Here is an 18,951-nt window from a genome sequence, read left to right as displayed (position 1 = left end):
GTTTATTTGCAGCTCAAAATGGGCTTACACAGCCAACATGGCGAGACAGTGGCCATGTGCTCTCAACTCCTAGAACAAGGGCACTGAGAGTTATCTCCCTTACATTAATAGTACTGGGGCCCTTTTGGGGATAGGGGCCTATTCAGGGTTGTACAGTTCATAGTGGAATAGCTGATACCACACCTCGGCCTTCATATCTTCAATATTTCTCAGTCCCTTTTGGTTTATTCTGTCCTTCATGACTCCCCACACATTCTCAATTGGGTTTACAGTCTCAGTCTTGTTTTAGTACTTTGTTAGACCTCCTCGCTCAGCAATGCATGCCCGAATACGCCTAGGCACACTACCCATCAAAGTTTGTAGGTAATCGGGTGACAGGGTATCCCAATATTGGACCACCTCGGCCTTCATATCTTCAATATTTCTCAGTCCCTTTTGGTTTATTCTGTCCTTCATGACTCCCCACACATTCTCAATTGGGTTTAGGTCTGGGCTGTAACTGGGCCAGTCTAAAACTTGAACATTTTCGCCCGACAACCACTGTTTTGTGTAGCGCGCAGTGTGTTTTGGGTCATTATCATGCTGGAAAATCCAATCATATTCATACAATGTTTGTGCTGTCGGAAGAAGGTGACCATTTAGAATGTCAACGTATCTTTCTTTTGTCAAGTTTCCCGTGAAAACACACAATGGCGTCACTCCGCGAGCCGATATGCCACCCCACATGTGAAACTTCGGGCTATGTTTTGGTCGCTGGTAGATAGGTTTGACAGTATCTTTGGTCCAAATTTTCACACAGTTAGGGAAAAGCCAAACAGAACTTTCATCCGAAAAGAAAACATTATCCCAATCTTGATTTTCATGAGCCCGAAACCAGTTTAAACGTTTTTCCTTTTGTGCATCTTTCATCAACGGCGAGGGAATTCCACGTTTTTTCACCCAATTAAGTCTCTGTAATTCCTGCCTAACTGTTTCATTGCATACCTGAGGACTTCCTCTGCTAATCATTTCATTTCTGATGTTCTCAACACTTTTCAATTTGCCCCTACTCACAATCTGCCCAAGTCTTCGGCGATCCACAACACTGAATTTCCTAGGCCGACCTGCCCCTGCTTTGTGCTCTATCCCGGTTCCTGTTTGAATATTCTTCAAAGTTCTGTATACTGTAGACAGAGGAATACCATGTCTACAAACTAACACTTTAGCATCAGCCTCACCCCTTTCTAAATCATCTAGAATGAGCTTTCTTTTCTCTCTTGCTGTAAATTCTGCCATGTCAACACAGGAAGCCGTCTGCTCAGACAAGGGAGATAACTCTTGACGTAATGAGCTGCCTTCTAAGCCTTCAAGAGTTGTCTCCCTTATTTAGTATGCTTAGTGCATAGTGAAAGCCCTTTTTCCAATCTTAGCATCATTAGAAAAAACAACAAAGATTTTCTCAATAATTTCTGGGAACTCTGTATCAGTAGAACCTGTGCAAACTGTCGGCAGTCTTAAATGGGTACCAGGTATGGTGGACGATTGAAATCTGTTATGTTTTAGCTTAGGCTACATACCCAAGCTGATAGAGAAAACCGTTGATAGACTGACCAATGCAGTAATAGTGCTGACATCAGCACTTGAATCGCCATAGTACACTACACTTGTTAAGCCAGTGAGCCAGTGTGGTTTTACACAGCTTTCCTTGATAAAAGTTTTAACTTTCAGGATTGCTGAGACCTTTTAGATATTCAAACCTTCAGTGAGTGAATTAATTTGAATTTACGCTGCTTTTATCAATATTCCAGCAATATCGTGGCAGTGGACACTAGAAATAAGCATCACACAGTGTACCGATGTGGGCAATCAAACCTGGGTCTTTGGACTGATGAGTAAACACTTTCACCACACAGCTACCCCACCGCCTCTCTGATATTGTTGCTAATTTTAATTAAAACAACCAGCCTTTCATCAGTTATTCTCAACCCATTACACGCAGAGTAGTGTCCATTTTGATGGTAAATGAAAACCAAACTTCATTTTTAGTGTGAAGTTGTGTCATTTTATTGGTTGACCAATCATGTACCATCTTTGATTTCAGCTGTGACTCATCTTTTGAGAAAAATTACATTGGTCCACACTGAATGACAAGCTGACAAATGTCAAATAAGTTCATAATAAAATAGAACCCATTTTTCTGTGAAAGTGAGACGCACCAGTTATACACATACATATGTACAGATTAAAACATTGTCCAACATAACTCTTACTCACATATATAACAAGGAATGGGTCTTGAGTAAGGAAACAGTACATTAAGCACACATACAACTCATTCCTCCTCTCTGTGATTGGTTAATCTAGTACAAGGAACACAGGAATCAAAGACCATGCTAGCTATTCTTGGAAATTTCGTAGCCCTACAAACGTCTTAAGCCCATTCTTAACACACTGGCTATAATCAAAGTTAAGAATTTGAAGGGCTACGCACATTTCGAGAACAAGGGCCAAGATCCCCTCTCCACTAAGCGTTTGTAGAACTATGATGAGCCTAAGTCCCATATTTTAACATAGATGTCAGATTGTCATATTAGCACTAAGACCACTTGATGCAAGAGGGCCCAGTGTACTCCACTCCACTACGATGGTGTCTTTTCACTGCAAATGAATGCTTTCAAATTATAGTTAGGTGTCCTTGTGGAGAAAGCAACTGTGCGCTACAACTGTTGTCGGTCTATGTTGAGCTATGGGAGATCAACTTGGCACTAAGATCACTTTGTACAAAAGAACCCTGTCATCATTATCAAAAACAAAGTGAAAATTTGTGAAAAGTTGACAGTTTTAATCTAACTTCTTTATTTTTCTGCACACCAAGTGTTTCATTTTCCATAAGGGACATGGTTGGCCTAGGAATCAAAGGCAACTCTATTGCTGTTCTGAGTTATCTCCCTTGGTGGTGGTGGGAGTAGCGGGTTGGGGGTGTCATCAAATCAATTTTCAAAACATGTTCTGGGTGTGGGTTATTGACTTTGTACATGACAAGCACAGGGTGTCGGTTACTTTGTACATTAATTTTAGGGGGCTCATTTACATTGTCCATGCAAGTCCATAAAAATCATGATCAACCTCCCCAGCCATAAATAATGAACGGTCCCTAAGTATATTCTTGGGCATTTTGTGCTTAACTGCAATGGCAGGGGGTGAACAATCCATGTAGGCTAGTGGTGTGAAGGAGGTTAGTAACCCATCATGGTCCATTACTACCTTGCATTCATGTGGTGAGATCCGTGAAGATCCAGGTTAGAACTGGTCTTCAGTAGCCCATGCTTGTCATAAAAGGTGACAAACTGGACCAGGTGGTCAGACTCACTGACTTGGCTGACACATGTCAATGTATCACAATTGTGTAGATTGGTACTCTTGTAACACATCTCGTGGCTGAGTGGGTAAGATCGCTGACTTTGTGTGGTGCCCAAGCATTTGGGTTTGAATCCTAGATGGAACTCAATTCAACAAAAGTGTTTGAGTCTGAATTTAACAGTGAGTGTAATCCCAAGTATAACATAAGTTACTTCTGACCACTCTTAGTTTAAATGGCATTGTGTGTTCATAATTGTATTGAGTGAGTTGTGTTTTATGCCACATTTAGCAATATTCCAGCATTGTCACAGCAGGGGACAACAGAAATGACCTTCAAACATTGTGCCCGTGCGTGCAACTAAACCCTGGTCTTTGGCATGTAGAGAGAAGGCTTCAACCACAAGGCTACCGCTAACTTAACTGAGAAGGCACCCGTAAGCAACATAGGGTGTACACTCTACATGTCAATTCAAGGTGAATCCCACAGGTACAGCACCTCCCCATTCAGGGGCAGATAATCCATACCTCCTTGGGTGTATGTAAGTAGATACCAGTGATGAGAGGCTGAAAGTCTAGCTGCTCTGTTTCCTGAGTCGATCATACACAGTCTGATTATCGTCAATAGAGAGCACATGAGAGAACTGATCACACACTCGACTGAAGTGACTCCCTTCCCAGAAAACCTTACCACAGTTTGCACAACAGTAGAACAACTCCACACTCTCAAACTTGGACTTGTGGACGGCCTCTACCTGAAGTGGTGCCCCACTTGTTGCCACAGTAACTGTGCCCCAGTCCACGTTATACTGTTTGAGGAAGTGGGCGCCATCAGATGACAGATTCCCAAGCATGGAGGACACAGTTACATTGTTGGATGAGTTAGTTCGACTTTTCTCAGATTCAAGCTGTAATTTTCTGTCATAAAGTATCTTCAGGTCCGAGGCTGGTATTTCAAGGTACTCATCTCCGTTACAGACCTGTGAGGGAAGGTGAATGAAGAGACATAAAATCAAGTTGAAGTTTCAGGAGAGATTGAAAATGCACAAGTGAGTGAGTGAGTGAGTGAGTGAGTGAGTGAGTGAGTGAGTGAGTGAGTGAGTGAGTGAGTGAGTGAGTGAGTGAGTGAGTGAGAGTGAGAGAGAATTAAGTTTTATGCCACATTCAGCAATATTCCAGCAAATGGCAGTGGTCTGTAAAACTCAAGTATGGACCAGACAATCCAGTAAAGACCACTGATTTACCAAATTAGGATACAGTGACATTTCAACCAAACCAGCAAGCCTGACCACCCAAACCTTGTTAGTCACCTCTTTTGACAAGCATTAGCTACTGAAGACCAATTCTAACCTGGATCGTGATGGGTGCAAAGGTTACACAAATGGAAGACAACAAAACATAATCTCAATTAACTTTAACTCAGGAGAGCTAGACATGACTCCAGATAAAGAAAACATCTTCAAGACCATGTGACATGTTTGTCGTCAGTCTGAGATTCCATTACTGACCTGACATCGACTGAAAATGTCCTTCTGTGTGACCTTGACATTGAAGTGTTTGAGGACCTCCATGGCCTGTTCACCTGCCTTTTGAGAGACAACACTGTAGCACATTGCCTCTCCCACGTGGGACCGAATCTGAAGTCAAACATGTTATTATTTGGTAACTCTTGACACATCACATCTGACACTCATTGTTAAAATCAGGCAAAGTAGGTGAGTAGTCTGATGCTAATGTCGAATCAGACTGAGAACCAATAATGAGGTATTTGGTCTGGTTTGGTTGATGCTTAATGCCTCCATCTATATAGCATCAGTCTTGGAATAATCGAGTAATGATCCAGTGATCAACATGATGATCATAGATCACAAACTTGAGATCTGATGACTTGTGTCAACCAAGTCTGCAAGCCTGGGGCTAGATTTCCGAAGCTCTCTTACTCTCTTACTATCTACTTAGATAGTCTTAAGTGCCATAGATTAACACTAAGTTACTTTCTTAGTGTTAAGAAAGATCTGGGCCCTGACCACAAGATCCTGTTAGTCTTATGATAAGCATGGGTTGGTAAAGGCCAGTTCTAACCCAGATCTCCACTAGTGGAATCCCACAGGTATACAAATATGGGTCACTGTCAATCTAATCCCAAACAGATGCCAACAGAGTTGCTGGGGACCCGATCTAGCCTGAAACCATACAATATGGAGTATTGAGGACCCCTGAGAGAGGATATACCCACCATCTTGTAGGGGTAGCCACTGGACAGAGCTATCCTGCCTTGCTCCTTACTGATCTGAAAGGGAAACTTTCAATATCAGCCAAGTAACATTAAATGTTTGCAGCCTTGTGGAGCTCTCAGTAATACCATAACTGATGAATGGATTCATCAGAACTTTTTCCCCTAAATTTGGAAACTGATTTTGACAAAGAAAGTACAAAGAAAGCAGAAAGTGTCTTTAAATTGCACTCTTTCGTAGGTGTGGAGACAAAGTGCTCAAAAACGACAGCAGAATATTCACACCTCATTAATTATAGACAGCTGGGACTAGTTGTTTTAACCTCATTTTAGGAAACAGATTTAGCAGTTCTTGAGAAACAGAAATCAGTTGTACTTGTTCCCTCACTCATACATTGAGTGGCTGCAGTGCTGAGTGCCTGTAGTAAGCTTGCCTGATAAACATTGCTAATGAAGTGTGGTATTGATCAAGAGTGAAAAGCTGATGTTAATGGGATGGTTATATGTCCATTACAGAGCCAAGACTACATACTAACCATGACAGCCTTCTCATGGTCATTGTTGGCCTCTAGGATGACGACATCAACACCACAACTACGCAGGTGCTTGCCAAGGCCTTGCAGCATGGTGTCCACGACCACCCTCAGCTGGTGGGGGGTGATAGGAGGTCCGGACTGGGCGGGGCGGGGCGTTTCTGGCTGACCAAAAAACATCCTGGCTCAGTTACAGTTTAATGATTCAAATTCTTAAATATTTAACTCAATATTTAACAAAAAAATGCTTTTGTGTAATTATGAATTTCTCAATCAAATCTTCAAACTGAGCCTAGTAATATAACCCAACTCACAGTTACCTTCAGGAGTATAACCTCCCCTAAATGGTGCCCCCATCCCAAGTGTCTTACCCCTCAGTGCAAAAGAATACTACTTCCTGAAACAAATTCTGTTTGGTGTATTGGAAAAAATAGGTTCAAAACTTATATGAATGATTCACCAAAAATCAGTGTTCATGGTTCCACCACTTGCAGCTTAAAGAGCTTAGGTACTTTTGACCAACACTGCACAGTACTCCTGATTGAAAATGAACCAGTCAGACAAGTGACTGATAACCATAAAAAATCCAGATTAATAATTTGGAACTTTGGAACTTGCATATGCCGTGAAAAGATTAACTCCCTGCTTACCAAAGCACACACTCACACCCTCCCTCACCAGTGTCCTCGGTTCAAGGCTCTTTCCAGCAGCTTTGGCTCTCTTTTTGTCTGTTTTTGAAGGCTTTGACCATTTGGCACAAACAGGAGGCTCAAGATTGATCTGTAGTCCCATCTGCCGTGCATGCGACGTCAGTGCTGTGTACACCTCCAGCAGCACATAGGCATCAAGGGCTGCAACAGATGACGGAACACTGAAGGTTCAGGCCAGAGGACAAATGTCCCAGTCACATATTGTAAAACTTTGGTTGATTAGGTGTGTATGTTTGTCTGATGCTTAAAGCCGCACTCCAGCTATACAGAGGCCGTCAGTAAATAATCAAATCCGGACCGAACAATCCAGTGATCAACAACATGAGTATTGATGTACAGAGTCAGGATATTATGACATGTCAACCAAGTCAACAAACCTGATCTTGTTAGTAGCTTCTTACGACATCTTTCATAGAGAGAACAAAATGCCTACCCGCATACACCATCTGTGCCTGTCGAAGAGGGCGTTTCTCCCAGTCTGACATCTGCTCCACTTTACACAAGGGTTTTCCCAGACACTGCCTGACCAGCTCACTCAAGCCACGCTCTTCTTTCTTGGAGAAAGAATAAGGCTTCACAGAGCCCTCTCCTTTGTCCTGCTGACCACCTGAAGGTCCACCACCTGAAGGTCCTCCACCTGAAGGTCCTCCATCTTCACCATCAGACATAAATGCTGACTCATCCAACACAACAGGTCCATCACCAAATATCTGTGAACATTGAGTGTACCATTACCACACTGCCCTCAACATGAGTATACTTGTAATATATATACTAGTGGTTGAGCATTCATCCACATTACAGGTGTCATTATCCTATGCCCACCACAGACATAAGTCTATCTGTACCCTGATACAGGGATAAAATGAGTCTTAGTTCTCCTAAGATACCAGCAACCTGTACTCCATCACAGACTATCACCTGTCTGGTTGTTTGTTGTCTAACCCTCCACTCACTATAAATGGTGGAGGTCTGTAAATAATAGAGTTTTGACGAGAAAATCCAGTCATCAACATCATGAGCACTGATATGTGCAATTGGGAATCAAAGATGCTTGGGAACCAAGTCAGCAAGCCTGACCACCAAATCCCATTATGACAAACATGAAGTACTGAAGACCAATTATAGCCTGGATCGTCACAGGTCTCACAGACAGTTTGTGGGGATCGTTATGATACCCATGCTTCACGACAACCTTTGAGGTGTATGGCCTACCTGCTTGCTGAGGTCCTCCACATTGACAACCCTCTTCATCCTCATCAGTGGTTCCTTCATGCTAGGGAAGGTCTTGGTGAACATGGTTAGGTCAGTCTCCAGTCCATAACCTGCCGCAAAAATGTTTGTAACTGAACAATGAACTGAACTAAAATATGACTGCTTTATGTGACAGCAGATGAGTGATGTGTCAGTAAAATGTGACTGTTGTATGTGACAGCAGTCGAATGAAGTGTTAGTAAATATTGGCTATTGTAAATGGCGGCCAGTCATTTACAGACACACAAATAAATTTGTATGAATGACCATAGCATGCTTGATCGTCTGAAAATACTTAATCACAAAACACTATTATGCCGATCTACATATGTAGTATCACAACCAGAGACCTACCCAGCTTCACTGTGTCTTTGTTGCAGAATATTCTCCCTGTGAAGTCGGCCCAGTCCTGGTCTGTCAGTGTTGACCTCAGCGTAGTGCAGTCAATGAGATAAACATGGTCCATCACAGCAAACTGCATCAGTGCTACTCTGTCACATACAAACAATGGCTACCTACATTGTTTACTTGCTCTACATAGGATCCTACCTGACATTTCTACAACTACAGATGCCAACACCAAGTTAAGACAAAAATGAAGATATGGAAACTCAGAAAGCAAACTGCAACCACTATTATGTCAAAGACCCATGAAGATCTGGGGTAGAAGAGGCCTTCCGCAACACTTGTCATAAAAGGCGACTATGCTTGTTGTAAGAGGTGACTAATGGGATCAGGTGGTCAGGCTCACAGACTTGGTTGACTCATGTCATCTGTTACCAATTACTCAGATCGATGCTCATGCTGTTGATCACTGGACTGTCCAGACTCGATTATTTACAGACCACTGCCACATAGCACATTTTGCCGATTGTGCCGTAATATTAAACTCACTCACTCACTCACTATGTCACAACTTGGTGTTTGTCATCCACCTGTACAGTGTCAACAATTGTGGGCTATCTATGTGAGGGCTATTTATGTGTGAGCGTTTGTGTGACCATTTGAATAAGCAAGAGAGGAGGCAGGGAGGGAGACAGACTCTGGGTTAAAAAATTCGAAAGTCTTGAAGAAGATGAAAATCAAATCTTTCTACAACTGAGGCTCACACCTTGATCAAAAGGCTATCCCATGAACCTTCATGTGTAATTTTGAAACATGTAAACTCATGAAGTCATCATAACAGCTTCAGGTTGTCATGACGATACCCTGATGTTTCAGGACATATTCAGTCACTCACCTCTGAGGCTGTGCTGCAAATGCAGGTTTCCACTCCGAGTCGATGCCAATCACTGTTCCAGGCTGCAAAAACATCAGGTCAACAGAAATCTTTGATATCATTATAACTACTAACAAAATCTGAGGACAGACAGTCCTGAATCCTGTACAAGACATATATCACTGTTGAACGATAATAAAATGTTGCACATTTGTCACCATGAATACCACACTCTGCCTGAAGCTGATACCACCACATCAAAAGTGAAGGATGGATAGCATGGTTGATATGAAGTGGCACCCTCGATATCTCCAGGGTAAACATTCCAGTGCATCTCCACCATATCCTGGATGCATCTACGGGTCGGCCCGATAATTTCATTACCTCCCTTTGCTGGCTCTGCATTTTCACAGTAGCCAATCAGCTAAGCCGCAGGTACAACCGGGCTTGCTAGTTGCGAAGGATTGTTTGCGATGCAACTCAAATTTGGGGGAAATCATACAGATAGGTCTGAAACTTGAAAATTATATATGCAAGAATTCCTTCGTCTGAATGGTTTGTGTTGCCAAGTTTAATTGGTTTGATAATTTAAAAAGCGAAAGCAAGTTGTGATTGGTTCGCTCAAATTCCCAGCGCAGACACCTGATTTGATAAAAAGCCAGCTAAGAGAGCTAATAAATTTATTGGGCTGAGCCATAGATGCATCCAGGGTATAGTGGAGACTTATCAGAATATATACCCTGGAGATACCAAAGATGATAAAGTAAATTAGAAATTTTGGCATTGGTGAAAACATGACAGCTCACAGGATGTAATTCTGCTGCTGCTGCATTAGGAACAGTTCCTTCTATTTCAGCCAAAGACACATTCTTGACATGTTGACAAAACACATTAATTGTACTGAGGACAATATTTCATTTGTCATTGGATGGAATTAAGTGAATTTGGTGTGGAAACAAGTCAACTGTTTCAACTCACAATGACAATTAGCGTGTAATTGGGATGGAGGTGTTTATCTTATGGCATAGAGCCATTTAGCCAGATCCTGTCAGGATGGATAGGCAGATACACTGAGACAGGGAGATCACAACCAAAGCCACTGGGACTGAAACAGAGAGGACACAACCAAAGCCACACTGACTGAGACAGAGAGGACACAACCAAAGCCACACTGACTGAGACAAAGAGGACACAACCAAAGCCACACTGACTGAGACAGAGAGAACACAACCAAAGCCAGAGGCACTGCAACAGAGAACACAACCAAAGCCAAAGGGACTGAAAGAGAGATAACACAACCAAGTCAGAGGGACTGAGCGAGAGAGAACACAACCAAAGTCAGACGGACTGAAACAGAGAGACAACAACCAAAGCCAAAGAAAATAAGAGAGACACAGAGAACACAACTAAAGCCTCACCACACAAAGTCTTGCCACACACACGCTGAGCTTGTCACGAGTGTCAACCAGAGTGATCTGTTCCAGTGGAACGCTAAGGGAATGATAGTACTTCTGCAGATCCTGCTCTGTGTAGCAGTCGTCATCCCAGTTCTCTCCCCCTGTATCATCCCACCCTCCAGTAGCTCCATGTCCAGGCTGCTCACTGTAACCATAGCAACAAGCATTTCTCATTACATTGTACAAAAACCTTCGATTGAAATGGGAAATATTGAGTCAGACACCAGAAGAGTCAGCTGGTTGTTTAAGGCCGCACTCAGCAATATTCCAGCTATATGGCGGCAATCCAGTGATCCACATAATGAGCATTACTCTACATACGTATCAACCAAATCAGCAAGCCTGACAATCTGATCCGTTTAGCTATACAGTCATTGGTTACTGAGGACCAAACAAATCAGCAAGCCTTACAATCCGATCCGGTAACAGTCATTGGTTACTGAGGACCCATCCAGACCTTCATAGGACAGTAGAGATGATTACTGACGATAACTTTTGCACTCCGATTTATTGCAGTAATGATGAGTGAGTAATGACCCATGATAATCTACCACAGAACACTTTGTTCGCTATTTCATCTGAAATTTGTGACAAACTTGACAAAACAGACCAGTGCATCAGACTTTCACATTTTTGACAGCTGCTTGTACATACCTGGCCATTCTCTCCTTGGCTTCTCGAACAGGGCGTGGCAGTTTGTCATCACCGAGGCGATATATCATGGCCCACTTGGCAGCTTCTGGGAGATCATTGTAGCACATGAGTTGTTCCACCAGCTGTTCCTTCAAGAAGTCATTCTCCCCCACTGCATTCTGTAACAGATAGAGTTCTGTCAATCAAGTCACCCGGAGAGTCGTGTGACAGTCTAGTCAGTTTGAAAGTCAGGTCAGTCAGAGAGTCCAGTCAGTCAAAGAGGTCAGTCAGTGAGAGTCCAGTCAGTCAGTGAGAGTGCAGTCAGTCAGAGAGTGCAATCAGTGAAAGAGTTCAGTCAATGAAAAAGTACAGTCAGTGACAAAGTCCAATCAGTGTGAGTGAAGTCAGTGAGAGTCCAGTCAGTCTTTGAGTGGGAGTCCAGCCATTGAGAGAGTTCAATCAGTTAGTGAGAGTCCAGTCAGTCACTGAGAGTCCAGTCATTGAGAGAGTCTCATCAGTCAGTGAGAGTCTCGGCAGTGAGTCAGTCAGTGTCCTGTAAGTCAGATAGTACGTCGGTGAGTGCATAGTCAGTCCAGTCAGTGAGAGTGAAGTTCAATCAGTCAGTCAGTTAGAGAGTCCAGTCTGTCAGTGAGAGTCCAGTAAGTGAGAGCCCTGTCAGTCAGTGAGTGGGAGTCCAGTCAGTCACTTATGGTCCAGTCAATGAGTGAGTCTAGTCAGTGAGAGTCCAGTCAGTCTGCAAAAGTCAGTGAGAGTCCAGGTAGTCAGTGTCCTGTAAGTGAGATAGTACAGTCAGTCAGTGAGAGTGAAGTTCAGTCAGTCAGTTAGAGAGTCCAGTCTGTCAGGGAGAGTTCAGTCAGTTAGTGACAGTCCAGTCAGTGAGGGAGACCAGTCGACTTAAGACCCTTTAATTCTTTGTTGTTTGTGGCTGGTAATGTTTGTGGTGTTTTGTCCCTAGTTTGGCTTGTTCCACCCAAAGAATGAGGCATATTTAGGACGTGGACCAACCTTAAACAATTACACACTTTACACACTAACATTACAGGCAGACAAAGATGAATTACCCACCTTCACCATTTCATCCCAGCTGCCAGATCCAAATGTTTTCTGTAACAGAAATAAAGTTCTATGTCTAATATTTTTGTGGTTGTTTATCTGTTGTTTAAAACCACCCTGAACAACATTAAAGATGAGGTGAGATGAATTGGCTTGAATCTTGTACTTTTGTACAATATATTGCTCATATGATGACATGCAAGCGTGTGTATGTGAGGCTGCTTTTACTAGACCAGACTTCAGCAGGTTTCATAGTGCTAGCTCACTTAGATACCATGCCACAGTTCAGCATGAACAGCCCACTCGAACACATTATACTGACTCCAAACCAACCAGACCTTGTTATACCCAATAATGCCAAGCACCGGGCTGGAGCCATCAAGAACCGCATTTCAATGTTTTTTGGTATGACACATCTGGGGCAACATTCCAGCTATGTGGCAGCGGCCTTCAAATAATCAAGTCTGCACAAGACAATCCAGTTATAAACACATGAACATGAACACTGCCACAGTACTGACACTGCCACAGTACTGACACTGCCACAGTATTGGCAGTGTATGAAATAGCGTCTGACCGACGGTCTGCTGCTTGCTAGTTTCATGGCTGGCTTATAACTTTATCTTATAGTTGGCCCTGTGTGCCAATACATTTTTCAAAGGTATATATTTGACCATGGCATTTACTATGGGACATATTTCGAAAATAGTTTACAACTGTGGTAGCTAGATGATGTCTGTATAGGTCATGATCATTCAAACTCTAACTTCCACAAATCAGCTACACATTTTTCTAACACTAAAATGTGACTGGACTAGAGAATGCTTTCAGCAAATGAATAAAGCCATTCTTTTCTGCATTCAGATTCTGACAGCAGTGACACTAAACAATCAATAGTGACCACCAAGTTATGATTTTATTAAATTTGCTTTGGCACACGTTAAGTTTAACTCACTGCAAGTAATTCATCAATTACTTTATCTTAACACCATATCTCAATTTCCTATTTTTCATACAGGGGTGGTTACACGTTAACAGGGCTGGCAACAATTTTTAGTAGTTACCAGCCCTGTGGGATTCCTGGCTTTTTTAAGGAGTTTCATACACTTGTATTGGGCATTGCATCCTGAAAGAGTTGATCAATGCCCATACTGTTGATCACTGGATTGTCTGGTCCAGACTCAATTATTTACAGACTGCCATCACATAGCCCTAAATATTGCTGCATCCAGTGTAAAGCTAAACTCACCCACTCACTCTTCTGCAAACTTAAGCTGCTTATAGCATTCAAAGCTGAAATCTACAAACAGTTTCCATTGCTAGGCAAGTTTCCAGTATTTGATACTGTAGTTTGTTTGTTGTTTAATATCACACTCAGAAATATTCCAGCTGTACGGCTGCACTCTGTAAATAGTCAAGCCTGACCACCCAGTACTACTTGTCACCTTTCAAGCATTGGTTGATAAATACCAGTTCTAAACTGGATTTTCAATGATGTTGACAGTATGGTAACATAAGACACAAAAACAGAACAATCATAAACAAATACAGACTGAAAACAGCAAACCACTATACACAGTACAAGCATTTATTTGCTGACTACAACAATTCTTCAGCACCTCACCTCTATGTATCTCTTGTACATCAGGTACTTGAGAGCTCCAACGCCTCTGGCATTGGAGATGTTCGGACAGTGCTCTAAAATGTAAAGTACAAGATTAAAGGGGTCTGACACAACAGTAAAAGTGAAACCACTGATGAGGTTCTGAAAATCTGTGAATCATAATCAGTGCTAATCTGAGGGTCAAACCAACAATCACCGGATCATGTTACACAACTATGGGCCGTAACTCTGCAAAGCAAACAGGAGTGAGAGATCAGTTTTGTGCCGCTTTTAGCAATATATAAGCAATATCAGAGACACCAGAAATGGGCTTGACATTGCACCCATGTGGGAAATCAAACCTGGACTTCAGTGTGATAAGATGTACCTTGAGGGATCTGGTACAGTTTCATCAGCCTCACTGCCAGCTTGCTGAGCGTCTTTTTCTGGAGCTTGTCTCTCTTCACATTCTGAACCCCTGAAGACCTGAAACCCACACAGTCCATCAATATTCACAGAACTAAATTAGAGCTAATGTGTGAAGTGTGTCAAAAATACAGAGACAAGTTGAAAAGGATGCAATGGATAAATATACAGTGTTGCTTTACTGTTGATTTTACATATTTAAGTAAATATCCGTATGTAAGCAACTACAAATTAATTGTGGAACTGATTTATAGTCAATGGGTAAATTTACTGATGTCAGCAATAAATAATTAAGTCTGGACCAGAACATCCAATGATTAACACCATGAGCATCAAACTACACAATTATGATACAATGAGGTGTCAACCAAACCAGCAAGCCTAAGCACTTCATCCCATTACTTGTCTCCTATGTCAAGTATGGGTTATTGAAGATAAATTCTACCACAGATCTTCATGGGTGTCAATATCTGTAATATGGGGAACACATGGGTCTTACTGTATCATCTCCATGTTCATGTGACATACATGAAGAGCATTTAGAAGTGATACAGGTTAAGGGGGAAATATATCGATGTCAACATCTGCGAAAGGATTTCTTGTGCATCTTTATATCTGGGGGTGTTATTCCATTGGTCTTGAGACGACTAATAGCTCCAGGCAGGTGAATCAATGTAACCTACTCAATGATCCTGTTGATGTCTGTCTCCCGGTCGCACAAGTGATCCAGCAGTTGCACCACTGCCTTTTGTTGCTCTGGGTTACCGATCACGTACGATTCCACCAGGTTCACCTTGTCTTGGAGCAGCAGTGGAAGTATAATCTGAAACCAGAGAGTCACAATGATCGAGTGACATCACAGGGATATGCAGTGTTCATGTTGTATCATATCAGCTTGTTGGTAGTAAATGAATGAAAGAAGTGGGCTTCATTGCCCTGCAAACAATAATCAGAGTTACCTCACTTTACTAGTGAAACTAGAACAAGGTCTTACAAATCAACTAGAAGACAAAAATGTTAATCAAGCACACAAATAATATGTACTAGTACCAAATAATACCCAAAATTGTTAACCCTAGACCTTGTAAACACATCCCACCCTTTTAAAGATTGACCCATGACCTAAGCAACATGATGGGGTTCAAAGACACCCAATCTCCAAATGGCTGTTCCCCTGTCCACCCCTTAGATCAAGAAGGCCACAGGTTGCTTTTTTTTAGCCAAAACCTACAGTGGGTTAGTTGTGAACGTGCAAGATAGTATGGTCTTTGGGGGCATGGTGGGCTAGCTGGCTAAGGCGCCAGGCTAGTGATCCAGCAAGCTTGAGGTTTCGGGATCGAGCCCACCTGTGACCGGGTGTAAAAACCTTGGAGTCAACTTTGTGTGAAAACTCTTTCAGTGTTATCACAACCCCTAGTGTACAGTACACAATCTTGTGCACTTAAAAGAACCCACGAATCCCTTTTTACATGACCAGATGGTGGCCACATGAACACGTGCATACAGCAACGTGCAGTAAACTTGGACAAAGTGCTGTGACTATGTATCCCAGTCCACCCAGCTGTCGATTGGGTACCTCGTTAGGATGAGAGAGCCACAATAAACTCGGTGGGGAGTTGTATACTCCCAAAGGAGTTGAGATTGAAACACGATGTGCTGTTGATATTGACATCCAGTGATTGAGGGATAAATATCAGCGCCTTGAGTATGCACTAGTGCATGGATATGTGCGCTATATAAATATCCTATATCCTATATATATCTTACACTTACACTTTTAGCAATATTCCAGTATCATGGCAGGGACACCAGAAATTGGCTTCACATACTGTACCCATGTTGGGAATCAAATGCAGGTCTTGATGTAATGAACAGACACTTTAACCACAAGGCTACCACACCATCTTGGTTGTGAACGATCACATCTAATAATTGTAAGGAGTGAGTGAGTGAGTGAGTTTAGTTTTACGTCGCACTTAGCAATATTCCAGCTATATGGCGACGGTCTGTAAATAATCGAGTCTGGACCAGACAATCCAGTGATCAACAACATGAGCATCGATCTGCGCAATTGGGAACCGATGACATGTGTCAACCAAGTCAGCTAGTCTGACCACCCGATCCCGTTAGTCGCCTCTTACGACAAGCACAGTCACCTTTTATGGCAAGCATGGGTTGCTGAAGGCCTATTCTACCTCGGGACCTTCACGGGTCATAATTGTAAGGAAGTAAAACACCCTGGGTATAATGAATTATATTGAATAGCATGTCTACCTCTTGCATTGAGAAGTGTCCCTGTAATCCCAGCTTCCCAGCACAATGACAGGCCTTCAAATAATCCACAAGACGTTGAGATGAAATCATAACAGCAAATGTACACTGAACACTGCTGTCAATCATTAGTAAGTAAATGTGGGTAAACAGAATGCCAATTTCACCTACAATGTCCTCTAAATACATCAACATAACATAGATCAATTTATTTTAAAAAATGGCAAACATTTGTTACTTTGATCAACGTCTTCCATAAAGTTTGCATTTTCGTAAATTCTGCATGTTAACATGGTATTCAAGTAAATAATTGGAAACAAAGTCTCTTTGTTTTTCTCTTTTCCTTGGATTTTGTTCAGTCAAACGATGAGATGAGATGAGATTGGACTTACCTCTTTGTGCTTTCCTTTCTCCAAGAATTTTTTAATTTCAGGAAGAAAATAGTCATTACCTATATGTCTGAGCTTAAATGCTTTCACTGCCATGTCAAACAATGTCATGTGACGCTCGGTGGCCATGAGAAAGGCATGAAAACGGATGTCCTGTGATAACAGATCGTCCATTTTCTTCTTTGAATGTCGTGTCCATCGCTCAAATTCTTTCATGATATAGAACGAAAGTGTAGTAGTTTTACCTGTGTAAAAGTCTCGACATCGTTCTATCATATATATACACGCTGAATAGGGATTGGAAGCTGTGATAAAATGCTGAGTGAGTAGTTCTGACACCTGAGCATGAACGGCTGCCCTGTTAGCATTGCCTTCGTCAAACCATTTGACTTCAATTTGGTCAAGCCATTCTTTCATTTCATTGGTCGATGTCTGAGCTGGTTGTTTCATACAGTTCCGCAGCCATGTTGAAGGGTTTGGGTTCGCTTTGCGAATTTCAGTAAAATTTGTAGGAGCTTCTGCCATTTTGGTGTATGGTGAGGTCCGTATTAATTCTGATGACTTGCAACAAGACTGGGTGGGGGTGTTTTCTCTTCTTGCAACACAGACAGATTTACCTGAAATGAGAACTGTTAGCCATCAGCTACCATGAACAAATGAATGTTGTTTTGCAGAACAGTCACACTTTAGGTATCATTTTTAGCATTCACAAAGAGGTAAGTCTTCAATAACTTAAGATCAAATCCATAAAAATAATACTGCTCATAACCCTCCATTGGTACTGCTAAAACAAATTTGTCATGTCCAGTCTTCTGAAAAGACATGTAAACATCACAAAATGATTGCATGAGATAAACAATGCATTACCTCATAACATCACAGAATCCATGAGAACATTACAAAATCATTAAATGACATTACAATGCATTACCAAGAGGCCTCAGTTGTCCATGATCATACAGTATGAATAGTGTGCAATGTCTGTTCAAGATTCAATTGCTATCATTTGACTGGAGTGTTACCGTCTGCTCTCCTAACTGTAAGAGTTTAAGAGTTCCTCCCATTCCCTCGTCCTGAATATATCTAAAAATTAGTACATACTATTAATTTATATACTATAAATTGTTAACAAATCATAACACAACAATTAAGAGAGAACTCACAAAAAGTCCAAAATTTAAGTGTGGGTTGGGCTTAGTTCCAACCCAAAGAACTGTCAGGTTAAGAATAAGATGCAACGGAAGGAACTCTTTACCTCCTGTCTATGGACTGTCAGTTTAAAAATTGTACATCTATCCGCTACCCAAACACAAAGGAATCGTGTAATACCTTTACTCGTCTTTTGGTGGCAACGCTGAGAAGTGTAATCGTCCCCAGACGAGCGCTTTAAAGTCCTGCACGGTCTGGTCGGGTTTTCATTTTCAACAATAACTGGTTTCTCTTTGATGAGATCGACTTGCACGGCCTTATCGGCAGTATCTTTGCGAGTTAGGGAATATATAAAATATCGAATTACAATCCAAAGACCTGACACTATCACAAACATATCACAGAACGACAAACAGTTCTAATTATCGATACATTATTGCTTCAACATGCTGATACAACCATGTGAAACAAACTGGGTTGATATGAAAATGTAGAGATGAAAATCTTACGAAATAGGCATTACCTTATGTTAATGCGTTCACCAAATAACTGGTGGTTACATACTATTAATGTTATGGGAATTGTCAGTGTAATTAATATCATGCACCCTTTAATATTCAACCCATATTGAAGTAATCAACAATAATCTTGTTTCCCATGATCT

General features: G+C 41.8%; 1 protein-coding gene across 3 annotated transcripts; it reads right to left on the bottom strand.

Annotated features, from left to right (window-relative positions):
- Nucleotides 1-2,018: 2,018 nt before the first annotated feature.
- Nucleotides 2,019-18,779, bottom strand: LOC137273262 (exonuclease mut-7 homolog). 3 transcript variants are annotated; one of them, XM_067805801.1, is made up of 18 exons: nucleotides 18,468-18,779; nucleotides 17,142-17,755; nucleotides 16,753-16,806; nucleotides 15,162-15,301; nucleotides 14,441-14,538; nucleotides 14,074-14,147; nucleotides 12,462-12,500; nucleotides 11,397-11,554; nucleotides 10,704-10,887; nucleotides 9,307-9,368; nucleotides 8,421-8,557; nucleotides 8,028-8,137; nucleotides 7,246-7,522; nucleotides 6,753-6,953; nucleotides 6,106-6,263; nucleotides 5,573-5,626; nucleotides 4,845-4,973; nucleotides 2,019-4,316 (listed from the first exon to the last, which is right to left on the bottom strand). In XM_067805801.1, the coding sequence occupies exons 1-18, from the start codon at nucleotides 18,682-18,684 to the stop codon at nucleotides 3,912-3,914; spliced, it is 3,111 nt and encodes a 1,036-aa protein (XP_067661902.1). In that variant the 5' UTR covers nucleotides 18,685-18,779; the 3' UTR covers nucleotides 2,019-3,911. The 3 variants fall into 3 exon arrangements, with proteins under 3 accessions (XP_067661902.1, XP_067661903.1, XP_067661901.1); XM_067805802.1 differs by having other exon boundaries at nucleotides 6,106-6,267; nucleotides 6,781-6,953; XM_067805800.1 differs by having other exon boundaries at nucleotides 6,106-6,267; nucleotides 6,781-6,953; nucleotides 17,142-17,767; nucleotides 18,468-18,754.
- Between the last annotated feature and the right edge of the window lie 172 nt (nucleotides 18,780-18,951).

This window comes from Haliotis asinina, chromosome 2 (genome assembly GCF_037392515.1).
Source record: "Haliotis asinina isolate JCU_RB_2024 chromosome 2, JCU_Hal_asi_v2, whole genome shotgun sequence".
Lineage (NCBI taxonomy): Eukaryota > Metazoa > Mollusca > Gastropoda > Lepetellida > Haliotidae > Haliotis > Haliotis asinina.
The sequence above is the reverse complement of the archived record's forward strand: the minus strand, read 5'-3'. Positions and strand labels throughout refer to the sequence as shown.

Excerpts from the sequence above, each read along its gene's own strand:
- LOC137273262 (XM_067805801.1), bottom strand. The coding sequence starts at position 18,684 with ATGTTTGTGATAGTGTCAGGTCTTTGGATTGTAATTCGATATTTTATA. Across the intron at positions 12,501-14,073 it reads TGTACAAGAGATACATAGAG|AAAACATTTGGATCTGGCAG; the intron begins GTGAGGTGCTGA and ends TTTCTGTTACAG. Across the intron at positions 8,138-8,420 it reads CAAAGACACAGTGAAGCTGG|GTTATGGACTGGAGACTGAC; the intron begins GTAGGTCTCTGG and ends TTTTTGCGGCAG.